At 27.2% G+C, this 26,950-nt stretch overlaps 1 protein-coding gene across 3 annotated transcripts; it reads right to left on the minus strand.

The window, feature by feature from the left end:
* Positions 1-1,468: 1,468 nt before the first annotated feature.
* On the minus strand, positions 1,469-26,726 carry LOC127285830 (tubulin glycylase 3A-like). 3 transcript variants are annotated; one of them, XM_051312032.1, is made up of 12 exons: positions 26,455-26,726; positions 24,743-24,995; positions 11,161-11,533; positions 10,960-11,071; positions 10,319-10,533; positions 7,557-7,988; positions 6,788-6,995; positions 6,637-6,727; positions 6,155-6,352; positions 5,525-5,784; positions 1,766-2,088; positions 1,469-1,688 (listed from the first exon to the last, which is right to left on the minus strand). In XM_051312032.1, exons 2-11 carry the CDS (start codon positions 24,754-24,756, stop codon positions 1,802-1,804), a joined length of 2,190 nt encoding a protein of 729 aa, XP_051167989.1. In that variant the 5' UTR covers positions 24,757-24,995; positions 26,455-26,726; the 3' UTR covers positions 1,469-1,688; positions 1,766-1,801. The 3 variants fall into 3 exon arrangements, with proteins under 3 accessions (XP_051167989.1, XP_051167990.1, XP_051167988.1); XM_051312033.1 differs by lacking the exon at positions 24,743-24,995; XM_051312031.1 differs by lacking the exons at positions 24,743-24,995; positions 26,455-26,726 and adding an exon at positions 18,382-18,725.
* Positions 26,727-26,950: the final 224 nt, after the last annotated feature.

Genomic DNA, 26,950 nt, shown 5'->3' on the forward strand with positions numbered 1-26,950 from the left:
AAAATCGATTCGTTTATTTTGCTTTTCAAATATTACTGACGAAACAAAAACTTGAATATTTAGTCGTTATGGGAAATATAAAAAAGTACTATTCTATGCATTAGAAAATTAAAAATTAATATTGACAAACAATTTAAATCATTAAAATTATTCCGAATGTCGTTAACAAGATTTTTATGTTAAAATAAAGAACTAGTAAATGTATTTGAATCTTTTTTAAATATATTTTTATATAAATGAATTTATTTTATGCTGAAGATAATAAATCGAATTATTTTAAAATGTAAAAATTATAATTTGTTCAAAATTTTATTTTATAAAGAATGTTTTGATTTACTCTTCATAATTCAAAACAATCCAGCAACGTGATTAAAATTTCACGCGTGTTTCAAACAAATTAATATCATTTCTGAAATTAGAAATATTGATACTGATTTTATAATTGATTAATTATATCTCATTGATAAACAGACTCATTAAATAATTCACTGAAAAGAAGTTAATTAACTTGATTGATAAGTTGATTCTCCAACTGATCGACTGACTTCCTCACTTGTTGTTTTTTCATTAATTATTCTTATTGTCTGAATGCCGTCTGATTGAATGATTGTAAATCCAATTCATCAACTATTTATTTCAATGATTTAATTATATCTGCGAATTTAAACTACAACTACTATTTTTACCAACTAATTTTCTCCTAGCGTGTTTATTGCCAAAATAATAAGTTGAAATTAAAAAAATATATATATTTAAATACTATTCAAAGTAATTATTGATTCCTAATTATTATTATAAGTCCTCCAATTATTTACCAATGACAAAAATGTCAGTTCGTTGCTATCTGCAAAGGATTCTTTTAGAAAAAGTCAAAAACTGACAGAAGGCCGAAAGACAAGATTCATATTTAATTTCATTAATCATAATATTAATGAGATCAATTCGGAAGGAAACGACCCAAAAATTAAATAATTGGAACTCATGGTCCGAATTTAAATAATGACGACGATCATCGTTTTGTCTGAATTTTTACAATTTACATTTTGAAATATTTCACCAAAAGAGAATGACACTAACTCGACGAACACCAGGATGAGAATGAGAGTAAAATGGCCGACGAGTCAAACACGAAAGCGTCGCTTATCAGCGCCCTCACTCCTCGGTGACATTTAGATTAATTAATTTTTCAAATTCGCGATCGATAATCGATACCGTTACCGGCCGTCGGTAACGTAGATTTCTGAACTATCCGATGTTGATTTGATTCATGTGAGAAGTCCAGAGGACAAATCAGAACCGATATTTATTTTATTACAAATTGACTATTAATCCAAAGACTTTGGCAAAATTTTCTCCCCAAAAAAAAGAAATTCTGGTAACATTAAAAAATATCAAATAAAGTTCCAATGATAATTATTTTCTCTCCATTCATTAAAAAAAAAAATTTATCATTTCTGTCAAAATATCACCTTTTATTGTTTTTGTATTACAAAATGCTTTTTAGATTTTTCGAATTAAAACGCGCTACCATTTTATTACAAGCTATTTATATCTTTATTGCTTGAACCTTGATTAACTTTTATTGAAAATAATAATTATTTTTCCAATTTTTATAAAATTATATTTTTTTGTATAAATTTATATGCTTCGATTTTTTTCTAATAATATTTTTGATCTAGTAGAAACATCTAGAAATAGTTGAAACATATATATAAGAAAATTGTCACAATATTTACATTCAAATATTCTTGAAATTTTGACTTACTTTTGATATTTGAAGATATTGAAGTCATATAGCAGCTCAGCCTTCAGAGTTTAAATAGTCGATAAAGTCAACGACCTGAGGATCCCTCAAGCGAGAGACACTTGGCGGGGCGGTCCGAGCACGATTTTCCTTGCTCCAAGAATTACAAATGATTGCCCGACTATCATCCTGTTTCTTCTCAGGACACTCATGTAACTTCATCGACTTGCCCACGGCAAACAAACATGGCCCGAGATATGGCCTCAACTCTGGTATAGTTTGCTTATACGCTAAAGCAAATCCTCCCGTGTCGGCACTTGGGTTCAAAGGTAGATCCAGGATTACTGCACAAAAAAAACGAAGAAAAAAAATTTGTTGATAAAAATAATAAAAAAATTTTTATCCTTTGAATAACATTTTCTTAGAGGGAATATAATTTTTAAATTATCACTTTCTATATAAGGAAACGCTTCTTAAAAGTGATTTGCATAAAAAAATTTAAACGTCAGTGCTTTTAAAAAAGTTTCAGTTTTCAATTTCTCTTTTTTTTTCATACACTTTCTTGAGTTGATATATAGTTGGCGAAACTCTGAAATTAACTTCACTCCCAAGTCTCGCGATTTCCGATGAGTCAATCTTGGAAAAGACGTTGAAAGGGCCGGGAAACCGAGGTTACGAAAAGCTCAAGAGACTTGATCCTCGTCTTGAATCGGAGTAAGACGTTTGGGTTTCCTCCCTATTGATAGCGCACATCTAGTTTCCAGTTCGCCTCTCTTCACCGAAGCCAGATTCTCTCTTCCTTCACCTCCTCCTCTTATCATGACACCTTACAAGATGCTTTTCCTTTCGTCTCTCTACCACTGACCAGTAGGTTTTCGCAAACTTGGAAAATTAGTTTTAATGAATTTTATTTATAAAGAAAACAAAAATATTTACCAGAGAGGTAATTCCTTTTTATCGATTTGTTGTCATATAATAAAAAAACAAAGAAAATTAGTTTCAAAAGTTTGGAAACTAAAAACAAAAGATGGTTATAATGGGTCATCTTAGGAATATCCGCTGCTGTGGGGGATTGAACAGATCTTCAGAAATTGGCTTATTAATATATACATTGTTATAAAATTAATCAAAGAAGTGTTAAAATAACTTTGACTGATTTGAAAGCATGAACGGATCTTTAGAAATATTGCAAGAAGATTCTAAATTAAATAATCTCTTTTTATTACTTAGGATCACCGGAACCTTTTTTTATATTAACTTATTCCGAGGGGAAACAAGTAAAAAATTTGGTGTACACCTACTTTATACTTTAAATAATTCATGATAATTCACGATATTTCAAATAATTAATTGTAATTCCAGATAATTCAAAGTAATTCAATAGTAGTTCCAGATAATTCAAAGTAATTCAATAGGTAATTCATAATAATTAAGATAAAGGATAATTCACGATACATCAGATAAAGGATAATTTATATACTTTAAGATAGTTCACAGTAATTCGAGATAATTCGAGAAAATTCAAAGTAATTCCAAGTAATTCATGTCAATTCAAGAAACTTTAGATAATTCCGAATAACAAATAAACTTAAAATTAATTCGAGATAATTCAAAGAAATCCAAAGTAATTTATAATAAATCACAATACTTCAGATAAAGAATAACTCATATACTTTAAGATAAATAATAGTAATTCAAGATGATTAAAAGAAATTCAATATAATTCATGTTAATTCACAATACTTCATATAATTCAGGATAATTCATCTACTTCAAGTTAATTCAAATTAATTTATAGTAATTCGAGATAATTCAAAGTAATTCAAGGTAATTCATTATAATTCACAATACTTCAGATAAAGGATAATTCATATACTTTAAGATAATTAATAGTAATTCAAGGTGATTAAAAGAAATTCAATGTAATTCACAATACTTCATATAATTCAGGATAATTCATCTACTTTAAGTTAATTCAAAATAATTTATAGTAATTCGAGATAATTCAAACAAAGTAATTCAAGGTAATTCATTATAATTCACAATACTTCAGATAAAGGATAATTCATATACTTCAAGATAATTAATAGTAATTCGAGATAATTCAAAGAAATCCAAAGTAATTTATGATAAATCACAATACTTCAGATAAAGGATAATTCATATACTTTAAGATAATTAATAGTAATTCAAGGTGATTAAAAGAAATTCAATGTAATTCACAATACTTCATATAATTCAGGATAATTCATCTACTTCAAGTTAATTCAAATTAATTCATAGTAATTCGAGATAATTCAAAGTAATTCAAGGTAATTCATTATAATTCACAATACTTCAGATAAAGGATAATTCATATACTTTAAGATAATTAATAGTAATTCAAGGTGATTAAAAGAAATTCAATGTAATTCACAATACTTCATATAATTCAGGATAATTCATCTACTTTAAGTTAATTCAAAATAATTTATAGTAATTCGAGATAATTCAAACAAAGTAATTCAAGGTAATTCATTATAATTCACAATACTTCAGATAAAGGATAATTCATATACTTCAAGATAATTAATAGTAATTCAAGATGATTAAAAGAAATTCATGTTAATTCACAGTACTTCATATAATTCAGGATAATTCATCTACTTCAAGTTAATTCAAAATAATTTATAGTAATTCGAGATAATTCAAACAAAGTAATTCAAGGTAATTCATTATAATTCACAATACTTCAGATAAAGGATAATTCATACACTTCAAGATAATTAATAGTAATTTAAGATGATTAAAAGAAATTCAATGTAATTCATGATAATTCATGATAATTCAATTAATTTAGAATAATTCATGCAATTCAAGTTAATTCAGGATAATTCAACAAAAGTGTACACCTTAATTTACAAGTTATTTCCCCCTCGACTTATTCATTTTTAAAGTTGACTTCTTACCCAATACAGTTTTCAACGAAATTAATTGTATTAACAAAAAAAATAATTCCAATTGAATTAATTCTTATTCGTATCGCGAAGTTTCTAAAAAGAGATGAAGATTAGAATAGGAGACATGGAATTTAAAAAAAAAAACAAAATTGAGGAGCAAAAGAAAAATGATTTAAAGATGAAAATAGAAAGAAGAGAGCAGTAAAAATGTGTAAAAACTAAAGGTCTTCTTAAAAAAGTTATGGATAGAAGCAAAAAAAACTTAAAATCCAGAAAAAAGTGAAAGGTGAGGAATGTAGCAAAGACGAGGATTTAAAAAAGAGAGAGAATTTAAGGCGAAAAATGTGTTTAAAGAAGGAAATGGAAATAAGAAAAACATTAAATTTACAATGAATAGTAGTTTACGAGTAAAAAAAAAGATAATGAAAAGTGAAAATAAAATTCTGAAATATGACTAAATTCTCTTCTCTCGCTCTATGGAAAAAATTTTCTAAATTAACAAAAAATTACTAAATCTATAATTTTTTTCAAGGTCAAGTCGATCGTCGTATTTTCATTGCGTAAAAAAACGAGAGATAAATTGCCTTTCTGAAACTCGCCCTAAGTCTGATAACAATCATGTTAGAAATCCGCAACCCTCCAGTCAATGAAAACCGATTTAAAATGTTGTCCCTCGGAAATCATCTCAAGTTCCTATATACTGCTTTGACTAGGATTAGGGCGCTTTTCAAAGCATTGGCAAAACCCTCACACCATCCCACAAATTACATTCGAATCGTTGGAGCATTAAAGAGGAGAGAACTAAGCTTATAAGGGACTTTACTCGAGAGTATCGATTCACCTTTGACAAGGCTGTCCAAAACAGAGTTGTAAAGTCGTTGAGTGATTTTCGAACTCGGTGGATGCATTCGGGGATTGGTGTTAATTTCAATGAGCCAAACGGAGAGATCTTCCATAACCATAAAATCAGCACCATATAATTCGAAGCTACAACGACGTTTATCCATTGATTCTTGGGCAGCTAACATTGTCATCACGATTGCTTGTGACATTCTTGGATATATCGTATCGTAGAAAGGCTCTCCATCATAACCCATTTCTCTGGAAAATGAATTTTATTTAAAAATTATTTAAAAAAAAAATGTTTAATCATTGCAATAGATTATTTACAAATTTATTTGAAAGTTGACACAATTTGAGATAGAGAGAGAAAGAGAATAGATAAAAATAATCTAATTGCTTGTGCCTTGTAAAATTCTCACGGGAAACATTAAGAGTTGAGCTTGCACGTCTCGTTCGCTGGAAAGAGCGAGCCTTCCTCTTTCTTTTTTTTTTATATTATTAAAGAGGACGGATTCGAGTGAAGTCCTCGAGTTTTGAGAAGCATCCCTGGGGAATCGTGCAAACGAAACGTGCCATTAAGCAAGTATCCCTCGACTGGTAAAAGAAGAATAGCGATTTTCAGAATTACTTCAAACATTCGTTGAGCTTCTCGCAATCCCATCCTTGATCTCGAACAGTCTCTGTGGTTTCGACGACATCACCTCTTTTCCTTCTTCTTCGTCTCTCGTAGTCATATCTCTCTTGAATGGCAGTGTTGCAGATGTGAATCACTTCATGGTATGAAGAAAAGCTATAGGGTTTTGAACTAAATCGAAGAAGAGCTTCCCTTTAACAAAAAAGATTTCACATTTTTTTTTTTGATAGAAAATAAATTTTTCTTTATTTAGAGAAACTTAATGCAAAAAATATTCTTTTTAAAAAATCATCCAATATTAATTTTAATCAAGAATTTTTTTTTTTTTAATCTTTTTAGAATTTACAACATTAGAGCAAGAAACCAAAGTGAAATTTATCTCCTGGATTGAAAATTTTAATTAATTTTTTTATTACCACATTGTAAAAATGTATCGAAGGAAATATAAAAAATTTATTTGATATATGAAGTATTACTTGAAAATCCATATCGAGAGTGGAAAACTCGACGTCACGAGATACCATAGTCTAATATCGAATTTCGTCCCTTTTACCAACAATGGATCCTCTGAAAATTATTAAACATCAATAATTTCATTATAATTTCACGTGTACACTCTAAACATACCAATATATTTTTGAATGATAAAATAATCTTTTGGCTTTGTTTCAACACGGTGTTGAATTTCTTGTAAATTGTGCGAAATACTGATTCCAACTCCACAACATAAATGATTTGGCTTTAAAATCCATATATTTCTTGTTCCATTTAAATTATACTGACAATCGATTTCCTTCAATTGTTCCAATACAGAAACAGCTTGCGTGTACACCTCCTGGAAAAATACTTTTTCAATATTCTCCATACTTGGAATTTAAGGAATTTACAAAAAAAATAATTAATGTATCCTGCGCGTATTCTTGAAAATAATTTCAAATATAGAATTTTATGAAAAATATTTTCAATTGTCGATTCCACATCAGAAATTATTGGTTTTCAATTTTTCTTTTTCAGAAATATTCAACTTCCCCCCCACCAATGAATTCCAAAGGAATATGATTCAGAAATATAAAATTTTAGAGAGAGTAGATTTTTGTCAAAAAAATTTATAACATTAAATCTATGAATGATAAAACATTGATGTGGTGAGAAAATGTAAACTATATTTAGTATAGATTGAAACGAAGGGAAAACAATGGTTCGTGACAATAGAGATAAATGGAAATTAGGTCAAACAAGTAAGGTGTTAGTTGAAACCACAGAACTTGTTCATCCAACGGATCAGATTCTCCTAAGCTGGTCTGAGATTGGATAATTGAACAATCGGAAGAAACGGGACGAGAGCGCAGCAACAAGGTTAGCAAGAAGAGAATAATCCCAAACGAGAGATCCACACCTTGAATCGAGATTGAATGCTCGTGCTGCTGCTGCTGCTGCTACTACTACTTCTACTGTTGGAAATCTCGGCCACTTTATGCTGGAGAGAGTTGTAATCGTCACAAAAGCAATTCCAATCGTCTTCAGATATATCTAAATCAGAATTATCGATATTCTCCTGTTTCAATTCGGCTATATATTCTTCACAGCGTTTTCGTGCAAATTCCACTTGACCAATGTTCACGGCAAGTGTATCCCAATCTTTGTCCATCTCTTCATCTTTAAACATCTCCACGAACCATCTCAGAAATCCCGCTGCGGCTGTTTGACGAAAATCTTTTATGAAGTCGGTCAGCTCTCTGGAAAGGTTGTAGCTACGTGGAAAGTTGACATCTGCTACGTCCTTCTCGTATAACCACTGAGAGTCTTGTAAAATGTTCGCCATTCCCAGCTACAATCATAAAATCCAATTACTTTTATAGTGCTTTTATAGCTCAATTGCACCCTGCTAGAAAGCTACGAAATTTGAAACTCATTCGTTTCAGTGCTTCTTTTTCGTCTCCCCCTTTAATCCGTGACAAATGCTTGTCATCAATTATTATTAACTGCATAGATAGATAAATGTACTGTGGAGAGTAAAAAAAAAATTTAAGGTTATTGCAACAAGATTGTTCTTTTTGAATTACTACAAAAAATTATATGGTAGATGAGATACGTTTTCAAAATATACTATTTGTCTCCCTTGTAGAAAACAACATCGACGGGAAACAAAAACCAAATGTATTTCAGAATCATCATTAGGTCGCTGGATCATTCAATTGGATAAATTTCAAAAGAAGCGTTAAGAAATTTTATATATTAAAATCTAATTTGAAATCTAATTATACTTAGTTAAACCAATTATTTATTTTGTCAGAAATTGTTGCTCTTATAATAGAAAATTATAATGGAATCTTTTAACGATTATTGATAAAAATAACCATGCACCGATTACATTATTCGAATACTTAATTTTTTTTTTTACGCGGAAACGAAAGGGAAATTCTGACCAAAATTTTTTTTTTTATTTACTTCGTTACATGATAATAAATAATAATTTAGTTTCATAACGGATATAAGAGGCTAATTAAATTTTGATTCAAACCTTAATTAATTGAATTGCAAACATGAAACAAAATTTAAAATCTAATTCAATTACTATGTTCAGAAATTCTTAGTTAATTCTGTTTTAAATCTGAAGCAAAATGCAATGTAAAATTAATTTCCAAATTCTAAACAGAATTAAGATTCATTATAATTCACAATACTTCAGATAAAGGATAATTTATATACTTCAAGATAATTAATAGTAATTCAAGATGATTAAAAGAAATTCAATGTAATTCATGTTAATTCACAATACTTCATATAATTCAGGATAATTCATCTACTTCAAGTTAATTCAAAATAATTTATAATAATTCGCAATAGTTCAAAGTTATTCAAGGTAATTCCAGATAATCCAAGGTAATTCATTAAACTTTACGATACTTCAGATAATTCAGGATAATTCATCTACTTCAAGTTAATTCAAGAAAATTCATATACTTTAAGATAATTCATAGTAATTCGAGATAATAATTCAAGATAATTAAGTATAATTCATCTACTTCAAGTTTATTCAAGCTAATTCGTAATTATTCGAGTTATTCAAAGTAATTCAAGGTAATTTATGGTAATTCATGATAATTCATGATACTTCAGATAATGAATAATTCAATTAATTTAGGATAATTCATGTAATTCAAGATAATTCAGGATAATTCAACAAAAGTGTACACCTTAATTTACAAGTTATTTCCCCCTCGACTTATTCATTTTTAAAGTTAACTTCTTACCCAATACAGTTTTCAACGTAATTAATAGTATTAACAAAAAAATAACTATGACGCGGAAACGAAAGGAAAATTCTGACCAAAATTTTTGTTTTATTTACTTCGTTACATTATATAGTAAATAATAATTTAGTTTCATAACGGATATAAGAGGCTAATTTAATTTTGATTTAAACCTTAATTAATTGAATTGCAAACATGAAACAAAATTTAAAATCTAATTCAATTACTAAGTTCAGAAATTCTTAGTTAATTCCGTTTTAAATCTAAAGCAGAATGCAATGTTAAATTAATTTCAAAATTCTAAACAGAATTAAAATTAGGAATTTAATTCCTTTTGAAGACTTGAAGAAGAATTTAAAACCCTAATATTTGATTCTATTTCAAACACTAATTCTACCAAATTAAATGATGCTTATAAAATCCGTAACAAAGTAACTGAACTAAACCAAACTTTTTATTCCGCTTCAAATTCAGAATAGAATTATAGTAGAAAATTTTGAATTCTATTTTAATTTGACAATGGCATTAAATTAGAACTAGATTTCAATTTAGATTTGCACTAGTTATTAAAAATGAGAATTAAATAAAGAATTTTTGTTGATATCAATGTAAACATCTGCAAATAAACAATTAGTGAAAAACAACTCTAATTCTCATTATTGATTTCTATAAATTTTTATTAATTAATCGTAAATTTAATGCCATTAATTAATAGTCATTTCACTAATTCTGATTGATGTAAAAATTTAAATACGAAAGATGAATGTTCAATGGAATTATTTAACTATAGAAAAAGTTAATTGCTCAGAATATTCCGATATTCATTGTGAACTTTTGTTATATAATTAATTTCTCTTTTTCAGCAGGGTGTTTAAAATTAATTTTAATAAAAGAAAAATTATACTTTTGATGTATAAGCAATTGAATTCTGTAATCTATTCAAAAGTGTACTGCTTTTTATACTGTTGTCCCATTCAGTAAAATTATTGCGGCAATCCCAAATGAAGTCTGGATCTATGTGACATAACATAGAGAAAATTAATGCTTTTTCATTCAATGTACCATCGGATTGTTGAATATCCCCTAGAGATTTACTCTCCAAGCATGGTTGACTTTGACCTGTGTGAAAGATGAAATAATTTTGTAAATAAATATATTTCAACGATATGATTTCTAATTAATGTTTTAATTATTAATACTATATTTATAATCCTACAATTATTGTAATTGTAAATTATTACCTAAACTGAAAAGAAATTATTAAATTACGTTAATTTTTTTTACTACATAAAAGTTTTTTTTAACAAAACAAAGATTTTGCAAAACCGTTACAAATATGGGAGAAATTTAAACATCCAATTGGATTGAAATTATGTGAGGAACTTTTTCAATGTAGCATTTAAATTTTCCAAAAGAGAACGTTTAAATTGAATTGAAAAGGATGGCACGAGGAGACAAAATAACAACCCATTTGGTATGCTCGAGTATCTCCCAAGGACAACGGAAAAGTCCACTCAAGAAACTATTTCAAGCGCAAAATCTAACCATATGGAAGTGATCTTGTTTTGATGCTCTCATACTTCTGTATCCATCCTCTATTTTCTAAAGCTTCTCTCAATTTTGGTAGTTCTCCACGTATTAAAAAGACTTTATGCTTCTATGGAAAAAATCATTTTTTTTTACATTAAAAATTATTAAGATAATAATTTTTATTTCTAAAAAATTTTCAAAACTAAAAAACAATACCTTAACAGCTTTTTTAACTCTGTTTTCTATTTTTTTGTAAATTTGTTTTTGAAACATATCCTCGCTAGAGCATGCTTCATCTGTCCTGCAAGAGGAAAGGAAATTTTCTGTTTTTAGCGATTCTTTCGAACATGTTTTCATGTGTGTCTTGAGAATGAATTCATGTTCCAAGCTGGAGATCGCAACATCTGTATTTTCATTGACTGGTAACCATTGGTCTGGAGGATACTCAACTCGATTGTATGGATTGATGGGACTTTCTTTTCTGTCCAATGTTTCTATCGACAAATTTTCCGAACTTTCACTCTTAATATCCTTTTTCCATTCATCATTCGAGGACGATTTTTCTTTTCTCAAAAGACATCTATTGTTTCTAATAGAAAAAAAAATGTAAACGTTTTCTTTTTTTAAAAAAAAATAAAGATTTCAGAATTTTTATTACTGACATAAATATAGTATTGAGGAGAAAAATAATATTCAATTCACTCCCGGAAACCGAGAAAATAATTTCTACAATGCGTCAGAGGATTTAAAATCGTTTCTTAAAGCAAACACGAAGAAAAACTAATTCCGGCTTCAGTTCGAATATTAATTTCCCGATAAATGGGTTTTCAATTTCTTTTTTTTTTTTTTATTTTATTTTATCGATTTCAAGTTGGCGCTTAGCGGATCTTGCAAAATTGGAAAAAACAATTATGCATTCACGATAGGTTTTTCCAATTTATCTTTTTTCATATGTTTTTTTTTTATCAACTTTATGACGTTTGTGCCTATAGCGATTTCGACAAAGGGGGAAAAAGTTAATTGTAACATAGTTACAATTCCTGGTATATCAAGCGGGTTTCCGCTTACGGAAGTATCATCCACAGTCGGTAACATTTAAATCAAATTTAATAGCACCATGTTTGATTACACAAAAATTAATTCCGATTGATTGTTATTATTATATTTAATATATATATTTGTTATTGATTCCTATTTTGATAATTATTTGAGGGGGAAACAAGTAACTAACATTGGTGTACATGTACTTCATATTTTAAAATAATTCATGATAATTCACGATACTTCAGATAATTCATAGTAAATTCGAGATAATTTAAAGCAATTCAGAGTAAATTAAGGTAATTCATGATAATTCACAATAATTCAAGGTAAAGAATAATTCACGATACATCAGATAAAGGATAATTTATATACTTTAAGATAATTCATAGTAATTCGAGATAATTTAAATTAATTCAAGTTAATTCATGATAATTCACGAAACTTCAGATAAAAGATAATTCATATACTTTAAGTTAATTCGAAATAATGTATAGTAATTCGAGATAATTCAAAGTAATTCAAGGTAATTCAAGGTAATTCATGAAATTTCACGATACTTCAGATAATTCACCTACTTCAATTTAATTCATGAAAATTCACGATACTTCAGGATAATTCAGGATAATTCAGGATAATTCATATACTTTAAGATAATTCATAGTAATTCGAGATAATTCAAATTAATTCAAGATAATTCATGATAATTCATAAAACTTCAGATAAAAGATAATTCGTATACTTCAAGGTAATTCGAAATAATGTATAGTAATTCGAGATAATTTAAATTAATTCAAGGTAATTCATGATAATTCACGAAACTTCAGATAAAAGATAATTCATATACTTCAAGGTAATTCGAAATAATCTATAGTAATTTGAGATAATTCAAAGTAATTCAAGGTAATTCATGAAATTTCCCGATACTTCAGATAATTCACCTACTTCAATTTAATTCATGAAAATTCACGATACTTCAGGATAATTCAGGATAATTCATATACTTTAAGATAATTCATAGTAATTCGAGATAATTCAAATTAATTCAAGATAATTCATGATAATTCATAAAACTTCAGATAAAAGATAATTCGTATACTTCAAGGTAATTCGAAATAATGTATAGTAATTCGTGATAATTCAAAGTAATTCAAGGTATTTCATGAAATTTCTCGATACTTAAGATAATTTAGAATAATTCATATACTTTAAGATAATTCATAGTAATTCTAGATAATTCAAATTAATTCAAGATAATTCATGATAATTCACAATACTTCAGATAAAGGATAATTCATCTACTTTAAGTTAATTTAAAATAATTTATAGTAATTCGAGATAATTCAAACAAAGTAATTCAAGGTAATTCATGATAATTCACGAAACTTCAGATAAAGGATAATTCATATACTTTAAGATAATTAATAGTAATTCAAGGTGATTAAAAGAAATTCAATGTAATTCACAATACTTCATATAATTTAGGATAATTCATCTACTTTAAGTTAATTCAAATTAATTGATAGTAATTCGAGATAATTCAAAGTAATTCAAGGTAATTCATTATAATTCACAATACTTCAGATAAAGGATAATTCATATACTTTAAGATAATTAATAGTAATTCAAGGTGATTAAAAGAAATTCAATGTAATTCACAATACTTCATATAATTTAGGATAATTCATCTACTTTAAGTTAATTCAAATTAATTGATAGTAATTCGAGATAATTCAAAGTAATTCAAGGTAATTCATTATAATTCACAATACTTCAGATAAAGGATAATTCATATACTTTAAGATAATTAATAGTAATTCAAGGTGATTAAAAGAAATTCAATGTAATTCACAATACTTCATATAATTCAGGATAATTCATCTACTTTAAGTTAATTCAAAATAATTTATAGTAATTCGAGATAATTCAAACAAAGTAATTCAAGGTAATTCATTATAATTCACAATACTTCAGATAAAGGATAATTCATATACTTCAAGATAATTAACAGTAATTCAAGGTGATTAAAAGAAATTCAATATAATTCATGTTAATTCACAAAACTTCATATAATTCAGGATAATTCATCTACTTCAAGTTAATTCAAGAAAATTCATATACTTTAAGATAAGTCATAGTAATTCGAGATAATTCAAATTAATTCAAGATAATTCATGATAATTCATAAAACTTCAGATAAAAGATAATTCGTATACTTCAAGGTAATTCGAAATAATGTATAGTAATTCGAGATAATTTAAATTAATTCAAGGTAATTCATGATAATTCACGAAACTTCAGATAAAAGATAATTCATATACTTCAAGGTAATTCGAAATAATCTATAGTAATTTGAGATAATTCAAAGTAATTCAAGGTAATTCATGAAATTTCCCGATACTTCAGATAATTCACCTACTTCAATTTAATTCATGAAAATTCACGATACTTCAGGATAATTCAGGATAATTCATATACTTTAAGATAATTCATAGTAATTCGAGATAATTCAAATTAATTCAAGATAATTCATGATAATTCATAAAACTTCAGATAAAAGATAATTCGTATACTTCAAGGTAATTCGAAATAATGTATAGTAATTCGTGATAATTCAAAGTAATTCAAGGTATTTCATGAAATTTCTCGATACTTAAGATAATTTAGAATAATTCATATACTTTAAGATAATTCATAGTAATTCTAGATAATTCAAATTAATTCAAGATAATTCATGATAATTCACAATACTTCAGATAAAGGATAATTCATCTACTTTAAGTTAATTTAAAATAATTTATAGTAATTCGAGATAATTCAAACAAAGTAATTCAAGGTAATTCATGATAATTCACGAAACTTCAGATAAAGGATAATTCATATACTTTAAGATAATTAATAGTAATTCAAGGTGATTAAAAGAAATTCAATGTAATTCACAATACTTCATATAATTTAGGATAATTCATCTACTTTAAGTTAATTCAAATTAATTGATAGTAATTCGAGATAATTCAAAGTAATTCAAGGTAATTCATTATAATTCACAATACTTCAGATAAAGGATAATTCATATACTTTAAGATAATTAATAGTAATTCAAGGTGATTAAAAGAAATTCAATGTAATTCACAATACTTCATATAATTTAGGATAATTCATCTACTTTAAGTTAATTCAAATTAATTGATAGTAATTCGAGATAATTCAAAGTAATTCAAGGTAATTCATTATAATTCACAATACTTCAGATAAAGGATAATTCATATACTTTAAGATAATTAATAGTAATTCAAGGTGATTAAAAGAAATTCAATGTAATTCACAATACTTCATATAATTCAGGATAATTCATCTACTTTAAGTTAATTCAAAATAATTTATAGTAATTCGAGATAATTCAAACAAAGTAATTCAAGGTAATTCATTATAATTCACAATACTTCAGATAAAGGATAATTCATATACTTCAAGATAATTAACAGTAATTCAAGGTGATTAAAAGAAATTCAATATAATTCATGTTAATTCACAAAACTTCATATAATTCAGGATAATTCATCTACTTCAAGTTAATTCAAGAAAATTCATATACTTTAAGATAAGTCATAGTAATTCGAGATAATTCAAATTAATTCAAGATAATTCATGATAATTCATAAAACTTCAGATAAAAGATAATTCGTATACTTCAAGGTAATTCGAAATAATGTATAGTAATTCGAGATAATTTAAATTAATTCAAGGTAATTCATGATAATTCACGAAACTTCAGATAAAAGATAATTCATATACTTCAAGGTAATTCGAAATAATCTATAGTAATTTGAGATAATTCAAAGTAATTCAAGGTAATTCATGAAATTTCCCGATACTTCAGATAATTCACCTACTTCAATTTAATTCATGAAAATTCACGATACTTCAGGATAATTCAGGATAATTCATATACTTTAAGATAATTCATAGTAATTCGAGATAATTCAAATTAATTCAAGATAATTCATGATAATTCATAAAACTTCAGATAAAAGATAATTCGTATACTTCAAGGTAATTCGAAATAATGTATAGTAATTCGTGATAATTCAAAGTAATTCAAGGTATTTCATGAAATTTCTCGATACTTAAGATAATTTAGAATAATTCATATACTTTAAGATAATTCATAGTAATTCTAGATAATTCAAATTAATTCAAGATAATTCATGATAATTCACGAAACTTCAGATAAAAAATAATTCATATACTTCAATGTAATTCAACATAATGTATAGTAATTCGAGATAATTCAAAGTAATTTAAGGTAAGTCAAGGTAATTCAAGGTAATTCATGAAATTTCACGATACTTCAGATAATTTACCTACTTCAATTTAATTCATGAAAATTCACGATACTTCAGATAATTCAGGATAATTCATATACTTTAAGATAATTCATAGTAATTCAAGAAAATTCAAATTCAAGATAATTCATGATAATTCACGAAACTTCAGATAAAAGATAATTCATATACTTCAAGGTAATTCAAAATAATGTATAGTAATTCGAGATAATTCAAAGTAATTCAAGGTATTTCATGAAATTTCACGATAATTTAGATAATTCAGGATAATTCATATACTTGAAGATAATTCATAGTAATTCGAAATAATTCAAAGTAAACCAAAGTAATTCAAGGCAATTCATGATAATTCAATTAATTTAGTATAATTCAATTAATTTAGTATAATTCAGGATAATTCAACACAAGTGTACATCTTAATTTACAAGTTAGTATTCTCCCTCGTAATTATTCCTTAATTGTATCCTTCTCCTTGTTAATTAATGATAACTTTTCAGAGTCCTAGTGGATCATTTTCATAACGCATTAAATTTAATAAGGAAAAAAGATCAAAAAATCTTCTACCGGCATATAGGAAAATTTTATATATAATTTAAACCAATAAATTCCGATGTTAATATAAAATACAATGTAAAATTTCCAAGTTGCTAATTACAAGTAACAGTTAATAATAATTACTAAGATTAGCAATAAAGAGGCAAAAGCTAAAGGAATTAAGTACAACAATTATGAAGATTTTAAAAATGTAAATGTCGAATTCACGATGTCGATTTAGATATTGCAAAACGTCACGTGACCGCTTTATATACAGAGAGTCTTTAAGTGGGATAAATCAATAGAGCTTTTAAAACTCGACAACGTTCGACAAGATTCATTCACTCAGTTGATTGTCACAGCAGCTAAAATAAATATAGATGATAAATCTAGTCAATTTGTTTCTTGACAAGTCAGAACAAAAAAAAAACCTTTCAATATTGAATATTAAAATAAACATGTCTTAATGTTGATAGAATTTTATTACCATCAAAGTAGGACAACTTTCCTCTTTTTGCATGAGATTTGAATTTTCAAATACAATAAATCAAGAAACACAAAAAAAGATTAAATATAAATTTACATTAATTTGAAAATTGATATTTTTTAGTTTAATTATGAATCTGATGAGATTTTAAATAAGGAATGATTTTTAAAAATATTCCCCATAGAGTTATTTTCATGTTTTAATGAATTTTGAATTTAGTTTTTAGTTCCGTTTTCTTTGATTCTTTATAAAATTTTTTTTTGGTAACATTATACAATTTTCCCAATTTAATGGACAAATTATAAATTCAAAGATTAAATTTTAAGACAAAACAAACAATAAGAAGTTTTTGATGAAAGTATACATAATATTCTCCACCTAAAGTTCATATCCTGAACCAAATACACTATTGAATTTGATCCCAGGGACAATATGTACAAATCCTCTGTTTGTTTACAATCTCATCGATAAACAGTAGTGGCGCATGTTTATGCAATAAACACTCATCCATGGAGTTCTATTGAAAATTAATGTTCTTAATCTCCGCAAAAAAAGGTGAAAAATTCTATTATAAAGTATCGTATTAAATAAAAAAAAATGTCTACTTTATAAATAATATGCAGTCCTTAAAATGAGACTTAAAATAATAATTAAAGATTGACCCTAGATGATCCATTTGAACTTAAATATTACGGAACTACGATTTTAAAGGTTATTTGAGGTTTTCCTAATTATTAATTGAAGGTTAAATTTCCAATATACTCAGAATATTCTACCAAAAAAAAAACATTTCTATTGAATTTGATATTTGTATAATTATTCCGTTTTAACAAATATGAAGCAGAATATTACTACAAAAAAAAAGTGGATTATAACTTTACAAATAGAATTAAATTTCTTATATAATTTCGTTAATACTAAAACTGCTTTTAAAGTAAATTATTAAATTAAATAAATACCTACATAATAATAAAAATAATAATAAAATAATAATAATAATAATAATAATTTGTAATTGTCTTCAATTACCTAAACAGAAGTTCCTTTGATTGTGATCTATTTCCATTTTGATAGATGGAGCAATAGAAAAAATTGTCAAATTTTTCTTTTCGTACATTTTCTGTATTTGAATGATTTGATAATTCAAATTTAATATCTGCTGCTTTTTTAGATTGACGTTTTTTTTCTAACAATTTTCCTGAATATCGACGAAGAGCAAGTTCTTTAAAATTTTTAGGTAAAGATTTTTTTTCCATTGATAGAGGAATTTAATTTTAATATTTAATTATTTGAAACATTTTATTTTTTTCTGTGCGGGGAGAAATTATATTATAAGTTAATATTTTTTTTTCTTTTTAGTAAAACTTAACCAAAGAATTTTGTTCGAAATAAATAAAACGAATGTCAAAAAATGTGGTTATGACAAAAGTGTGACGTTTTTTTTTTGTTACAATTTTTTATAAATTTTATTTCGAAACTATTAATTTAAAAAATTACAATTGGCTTTTAGAATATTATTTAAATAATAATAATCTTAAGGGGTCGTTTTATTTGAAATATGCATTAAATAACAAAATTTATTTACCCATAATATTAATTGTAATTAATTTAAATTTAAAATATACAGAAACGTAAATTAAAATTAGTAACATAAATACCAATTTATATTATGAATTCATTAGCCCTTGAAATAAATTATCGGATTTGAATTTTATTTAATATTAATTAATAAATTAAAAACCTTTAAAAATCTAATTAAATATAAAATCATAACTATATATACATATTTTCAATTTAACAAACGGTGAATTAATTTTCTCTTTTAAATTAACTAAATAATTTCAAATTTACAGAGATAAAAATATTTAAATAACCTGATATTGATTTTAAATAATAATTTCAAAAATATATAATTCTAATTAATATTTCCACTGTATGTAGAAAAAAAAAGATTTAAAAGTCAAGAGCAATGTTAAAATTTTTCCAATATTGATTTATTATACTTCATTACGTGTCAGAATGTTATTAATTTTTGGTGTATTGACGCTTACAGTGGAAGGTTATAAAGTAAATAGAGTCATAAAATTTTCCGAAAATTAATTATATAACTAAAACTCATAATATTATAGCAGTAAATAATAATTTAATATTAAATTGCAAAAATATATAAATCTCAAGAAGTTATAAAAATATTTTTAGTTGATTTTAACAGACTTTAGGAACTATAAATATTAGTAATAAAAGAAAATTTATTTAATTTTTAAGAGGCCACACGTATTTCTATTTGAGGAATGTTGTTTTATATGATAAAAAATTTGGATTGAAAAAAATGAAAATTGATTCGATACAATAATGGAAGAAGAAAATTAAACTTTAACAAAAAAATTTTTACAAATGAAATAAATATTAATTATTTAATTCCTATATCAATTTTGATTTTGTCGTTAGAAATTTGGAATTGCACTTGCGGCAACCTGCACTAATGCTATTTGAAGATAGCTAACAACAAGTAAGCTTTTGATACTGTTATTGAAATAGTAGGGGAGACCGAGGAGGAAAGTAACAGAGGAGGAAAGTAACAAAGCTTATAACTTTTAAACAAATTATCGGATAGACATGGTTCAAACATATTTTTAGACGGCACTGTTCCCCCTTCCTCCTCCATAGTGTGTCCGAGCCTGACAGGAAAGGTTAGGTCTGATTCCGGTGTGACGTGAAGAAAAAACGTCAAAAGTAAGTTTTCGTTCAAATTTTCAAAGTCTCGTATTTCTTTAATTTTATTGTTTTTCAAAATGTGCCTTTCGTTATTTTGTAGCCTTATTATCTGTCTTTAAGTTGTGCTTAAACAAACAATTTAACATTTGTGTAGTTTTAACTTTTTTGTTGACATACAAGAAAAAAGCGACCGAGGAGGAAAGTAACACGCTACTTTTCTCCAGTTGTCGATATTGTCCATGTTTTAACTAATGATTGAAGCAAATCGTATTTAATTTTACGAATAACAGAGATTTATTTAAGAAAAACCTGTGATCTAGGTAAGCATAAAATATGTTTAAGAAAAAAAATGAGCTAAATTCATAAAATGTTCGAAATATGTCCCAAATATGTGCCAAATAAGTATAAAGGGTACTTAAACATTTATGTGTTCCTAATAAAAATATTTCTAATTAATAATAGTCATTAGTCTAAAGAATTTTACATAATTTGATACTGTTACTTTCCTCCTAGGAGCTTGTTACTTTCCTCCTCGGGGGTGAGGAGGAAAGTAACAGATGAAGAGCTTGCGTAAAAGTTATACTGTGAACTGTCAATTTATTATAAATGTTTAATTCAAATTTTATTTAAAAGGTGAATGTCCAAGCTTTCATTTAATATATTGGACAAATTTATCCGACAAATATCTTTAATGCTAGCATAAAAAAAACTGATTTTTGTTACTTTCCTCCTCGGTCTCCCCTATCTGTAATGTTTCGGAGTTTTGGTAAATGCTGTTTTAGAACAGTGAACATTAAAATAAAATGTTAATTCATATTTAGCGCCCAACCACTTAAATGGTCTCGCAGATTGGTCTTATTCAGTGCTTAGTTAAACTAACCAGTTTGTGCAGCAACTAACGCATTTGGCGCTGAGGCAATTACAACACTTCTCTTCGGATATATATATAGAAGCACACGCGGCTCTCTCTCTCTCCAGAAACAGACTGTGGTCCACGGGATAATCCAATAATTCCATTAGGGCATATTATAACGCAGCAAAGTTCCATCTCAAGCATCCACTCGTCCCAAAATTGCCTCAGGTGTATACTCAGTTCTACCGTTGACAAGTAAACGCCAAAACGCCAACCAAAATATATATATATATATACATACAACTATAAAGCGACATTGACTTCCGAGCGGAGATTGTTGCTGCTCATAAACAACAAACCTCGACTATATTCAATTTCCAAACTTGACACTTAAATATTTTTTTTGCGGATAAATAGTAGGACAAACAATAAATAATTTTCATTATGAATTTATATTTTTATGAAAATTTTTTTACGAGCAACTTGGAAAGTGTAATTAGTGTCATTAATATTAATAAGAAGTAGAATTAGCCCTTGAGGATGTAATTAATGATAGTTAGAAATCGTCCGGTAAATATTTGTACTAAATATTATCGTGCGTCGATAAACATGTTACCGACCGCGGAGCACAAAGACGTAGTACCCGATTTCGCCGCGCGGGCCGCATCGCCAAAGCTCACTCGCGTACGCCCAGCCCACCGATCGGCTATATAAGCTGCGCTCTCGCTGAGGACCGTCATTCTCGTGCTACACGGAGTCCGGGTGGGTTTTACCCACTTGACTAGGAGTTTTACTCTCGTTCGTCGAGTTTGACCCGTCGAACATTTTATCGGATTTAATGTATATAGTGTATAGTAACGAATTGTAAAATAATGTGTCGCGATATAAAGTAACGTATAGTAAAGAATTGTAAGTAACGTATCAATATGTAAAGTAACGTAACGAATGTATAGTAAAGAAATATTGTATTCCCGTAGTTTGAAATAGATTTTCCGTTCTTTTTACCGTTTTTAGATATACTTAGAGTTTTACTCTTCGTATAATTAGAACGAACAAGTTTTACTCGTAGTTCACTAGAATATCGCGAATTTTTAGGCAGTATTGCAATTGATTTCACGGCTCCTCGCTGCGAGTTTGAAGCCGATTTCGTTAATGCGCGGTTCAAATAAGCGACGTTATCAGATTGATGCCGATTCTCGATTCCGCGGCTCAACGTTTAGCGATAGATGCCGACGCAATCGTTGTGTGAAACCGATTTCCGCGATTTATTTGTACGCCTGTATATTTTCGTCACCTGTAAATACCGTTGTAAATAAATAATTTGTTTCAGTTTGTAATTAACCCGTAATTATTCTGTTATTATTTTTGTTGGAATCAAAACAAACCCTGGCTCGGCGAGCTAAAACATTGATTCTTACAATTACAAACGTTACAAGGTACACATGAAACTGGAGAGCAATGCTTAGAATCATATATGCCAAATAACCCTCTCTAATAATTCTCGATCCATTTAATAATCCGCAAGAATATTCCAAAGGAATTAAGAAATTAGATTCTGGTTCCTTTTTTTCAAATTGATTGAATTAATACCAAATCTTCGAAAAATATCCCCAATTTCATCACCTCTTTACTGCCATTCCGTTACGAAAGTAATTTGGCACTACTAATAATCCACTATGTCTATTTTTATTTATAAAGCGCCAAACGGTGTTAACATCGTGTCCGATTTTATTTTCAAAGCTATAAATGTATTCGGTGTGAAGAGTGATTGCACTCAAACAATTGCACTCTGACCTAACAGAACTAAAAGCTTTGTAATTTTTCAGGAATTGATTCCTTTTAAAATGATTTATGCAAAATCTTCTTTTTTTTGTATCGTGTTTTAATTTTCTTTCTTATTGTCTTTAATTAAATAAACTATAAGAATTAAATTTGAATCTCATTTGACAATTTCTTTTATTTAATACCAGTAAGTTTATGGGAAAAACGATTCCGCAAATAAAGACATATAATACTCTAAATGAATTCATCTATTGTGACTATTTGTACCCAAGTGGGTCGAGTTACGACAACTAAACTAAATTAATTTATAGCACGTTTCTATCTTTAATTAAAGATTAATTAAAGACTAAATAATTATACAGTCTGATTAGAAATAGAAATATCTCACTCGAACGTATAAAACTACACAATTTTCTATTATTTATCGCCATCAATCGAAATGGATTCTACAATCAACAAAATATCATCAAATTAAATTGTAGAAAGAATTCCATTTATTCAATCTTTTTTACAAATATGAATTCTACAAACTTTCTGTATCAAAAAAGTCTTTCTTTCCAATCCAATGTAATAATTAGTGATCTGTCAAGGATAATCAAATATTTTATATAAAAACGAATTAACGAAATAAAAACCGACATGAAGAGAAAATTTTTTTTCATTTTTATTTGCAATGAAATTTTTATCTTGTGAAATGGTAAACATTCTCCAGTAATTGGAGCATTGATTTTGCATAGAGACGTAAAATTTATATTTTTCGTGGAGAGAAAGATACGGAGAATATGTATACATTGAGTTGAATCGATACTATCTTTTTTTTATGACCCAGAAAAAGTAAAAACGAATAGAAAAAAAAGATTCATATATATATATAGAATATTTATTTCTATTCTTGATTATATATACGAGAAACATGAGAATACGTCAAGTTTCAAAAATAGTGCCAAATGGGTTGAGTCGATGTGACAACTTTTTTTTTTTAACTCCCCCTTTTAGTCTTGATTATGCTCTCAAGGCATTTATATCCTTGACGCGCTCAGAAAGTCAGAAAAAAAGACGTCACAATGAATATATATACGACACTGTGTTCAAAAATTTAAATATCAACTCTTGGATTGTGAACCTACAGAATGTGGAATAACGTCGGATTTAAAAAAAAGTTGATTAGGAAAGTTTTGATTAATCACATTTGGCGCTTTAATTCATATAAAAAAATATCTGTTATTAATTTTTTTATAACTAGAAATATTGTAATAAATTCTTACTAAAATTTTAAATAATTTCGTTAATTATAGGGAATTAGTAAAATTACTTAGTATATTGTATTTTTGTTATTTTTATTTAACTTTGTACGGGACCCAAACAATTCACAAGGCCGAAATCCTTCAATGGAGGGAGACGGGAAAATTTTCAAAGAAGATAGGCATTTAAAAAAAATAAATTTCGTCGTTACGGTCGGACCAGCTCTTCACGGTTGGGCCACCGTACAAAATCAATGTTATATGAAGAAAAATGATTAAAAATGTCCCGACACAGAAGAAACATAGTATTATTTTCATCCTTAAATCTGTATAATATTTGTCTGCAACAATTTTTACCCTAATTAAGGGCGTCACAGTCTATGTGAACTAGCATTTGTTAAAATAGTATTTTTTGGGCAATAAAGTTTATGCTTGTACTACGTAAAGCAAATCAAAATTCCCGCGGTTAGTTTTTCTCTTTCTTCTCGCAGTTGGTCTGAAAATTCAAGAAAAATGACAAAAATTAATAATATTTAAATTTTTCCATTAAAATCCATTGATTTACTTTAAAGAAACGTTTTTGACACATCGCTACGTCGAAAAATGAATTTATGATGTCAGGACGTATCATAATTGCAAAATTTTAAGTGGCCCAACTAACACTACATTTATTGGCCCAACCATCACTATCACGTCGTTTTACTTTTTTATTACACAGACAAAAAACGCATGAAACAAACATCAAATAAGGCACCACATTTTCAAAGAACACTCTAACGAACAAACTTAGTCAACTTACTTTATTGTTTGCATTTTCTTCTTTTGTTGAATTAACTTTTTCGGATACCACAAACCAGTTTTCCTTTTAATCTTTAGCGCACTTTTACAAAACAAGTCTGTACAAATTGCAGCATTTCACTAAGACTTGCTAAAAGTATCGTGAAAAGTTTATTACCATCGCTAGTAAGTATTTGCATACAATGGTAGATGGCGCTAATATGAAAGGGCTTTAAACACGATACTGGCCCAACCGTAAGGGTGGCCCGACCGTCCTGTCAAAATATTACGTAATGAAATTAAAAAAATATATTTGCAAATAAATATTAAGGAAAATTTAATGAATTTAAATTTTAATGGTTGCTTTATGACTCCAGCAGTACTTGACAACATCGGGACATTTCGTGTGACACGAGTATTTGCGGCTAAAAATAAACAAAACGATCTTTCTAAATAAATACCAACGAAGTTCAAAAAGTAAAACAATAAGTGAGATTAAAATCAAAAAGTCACAAAATTGATAATAATCGTCCGTAAATATCAATTTTATTATTTTGATTTTTGTAAATTTATTCATGAATAAGAAAATTTTGTAGGTTAGAAAATATTTTTTCTTTTATTTCTTTTTAATTTAATGAATGTAATTTAATTTTACTGTCAAAATATTACGTAAATAAATTTCAAAAATATATTCGCAAATATATATTAAGGAAAATATAAGAATTAAAGTAAAATATAATTTTTTTTTTCATCATTGACTAATGTCTAAGATGTTGTGTTTTAGCTTTTTTGTGTGGTATTTTGGCTAAAATAATTATTAATATTAAAAATGATTAAATTGATTTAATTTTCATATTTTTAATATTAATATTAAAACTAAATTTAAATTTCCCGCTTCATTTGCCACTCAAAACTGCTGAAGTTAAATATAGGTGCCCTCACATCTTTTTGGCTGCCTGCAGGTTACCATGTCAACGCATGAGAATGAGTGCGACAGAAAATTTGAATATCTCATTCACACCCGTGCGTTGCCATGGTAACCTGCAGGCAGCCAAACAAGTGTGAGTGTGCCATATACATTTAATTCTTACAAAGTAAACATTCATTTAACAAATATTGTCGTGGCAATCAGTTTATTAAAATTGCCGATAGATAGGGCTAACGATCCCGATGAGCGAAAAGTATTAATTTATTCAGAGTGTGGGGAGATAATTGATAATTATGAAACGAAAAATTAATTACATTAATTAATTATATACAATTATAATTAGATTTTGTGGAGTAACAATTTAATATTTCTTTTATAGACAAATAAATTTTCTTTCTTATAAGTATTTTATCATTTTCCTTTAATTAACCCAGCCTGAATAATAAAAAAAATTCTTCCTTCACAATATTATAAATATTTATAGAATTACATGTAAAGTAGAACGAAGTGAAAAATGCAAAAAATTCAAAACTATGTTTCCAAAGTATATAAGGTATTTAATAACGATGAAATAAAGTGTGAAAAAAATTTGCATTATTTCATCATATTTAAATACTTAAATAAAAATATATTCTGATCACGTCGCTTGATAAAATCACTTTTGTCCAGTAGTTGTGAGATTTGTTGGATGGATCTGATTCCATCCACTCTGAGTAAATTTGTAATGCAAGTGGCATCTATCTTGCAATTCTCGTACTACGAAAAAGAGACAGTATATTATATAGAGTAAAGGACAAAATGCAAACCATAAAACTTGAGTCACACTCGAGTATGTGAAATTCGAGATCCAAATGTTTAGAAAATCCTGGGGAAAAAAACCAGATCACGTGTTGATCTTAAGCTTTTGCAATCTCTCATTTCCACTATTTTTTGCCCTTTTTTTTCTTCTTTTCATTCTAACTCTGTGGAAACGAGCCTTTAAAACAGGAGCAGTTCTTTACACGTGGCGCTTTATCGAGGCTTCACAAGACTTTTTTTTAAGTGTTATCGAGCTACGAACGCGAATGATATGTTTATACTTCCGAAAGGTAATGTTTACTAGATAAAAGCAGCTGTCGTTACTTGACCGTTGTAAAAAAGATGATAAACTTTTTTACTTCAGAAAAAGAAAAAAACATTTTATTGTAACAAAAGAATGAGATAAGAAAAATGTACTATTACAAAAAAAAAAATTATTACTAGAGATTAAATTCGATTAAATTAAATATCAATTTTTTTAAAATATGAATTGTGATAACAATT

Source organism: Leptopilina boulardi, unplaced genomic scaffold (assembly GCF_019393585.1).
Source record: "Leptopilina boulardi isolate dan_hultmark-lab unplaced genomic scaffold, ZJU_Lbou_2.1 LbouV2_341, whole genome shotgun sequence".
Classification (NCBI taxonomy): domain Eukaryota; kingdom Metazoa; phylum Arthropoda; class Insecta; order Hymenoptera; family Figitidae; genus Leptopilina; species Leptopilina boulardi.

Bases quoted from the DNA above. Each gene is read 5' to 3' on its own strand.
- LOC127285830 (XM_051312031.1), bottom strand. From the start codon at position 18,608: ATGGAAAAAAAATCTTTACCTAAAAATTTTAAAGAACTTGCTCTTCGT. The intron at 11,072-11,160 runs GTATTGTTTTTT...TTTTTTCCATAG, and splicing joins GAGTTAAAAAAGCTGTTAAG to AAGCATAAAGTCTTTTTAAT. The intron at 6,996-7,556 runs GTGTGGATCTCT...GTATTTTTCCAG, and splicing joins GCATTCAATCTCGATTCAAG to GAGGTGTACACGCAAGCTGT.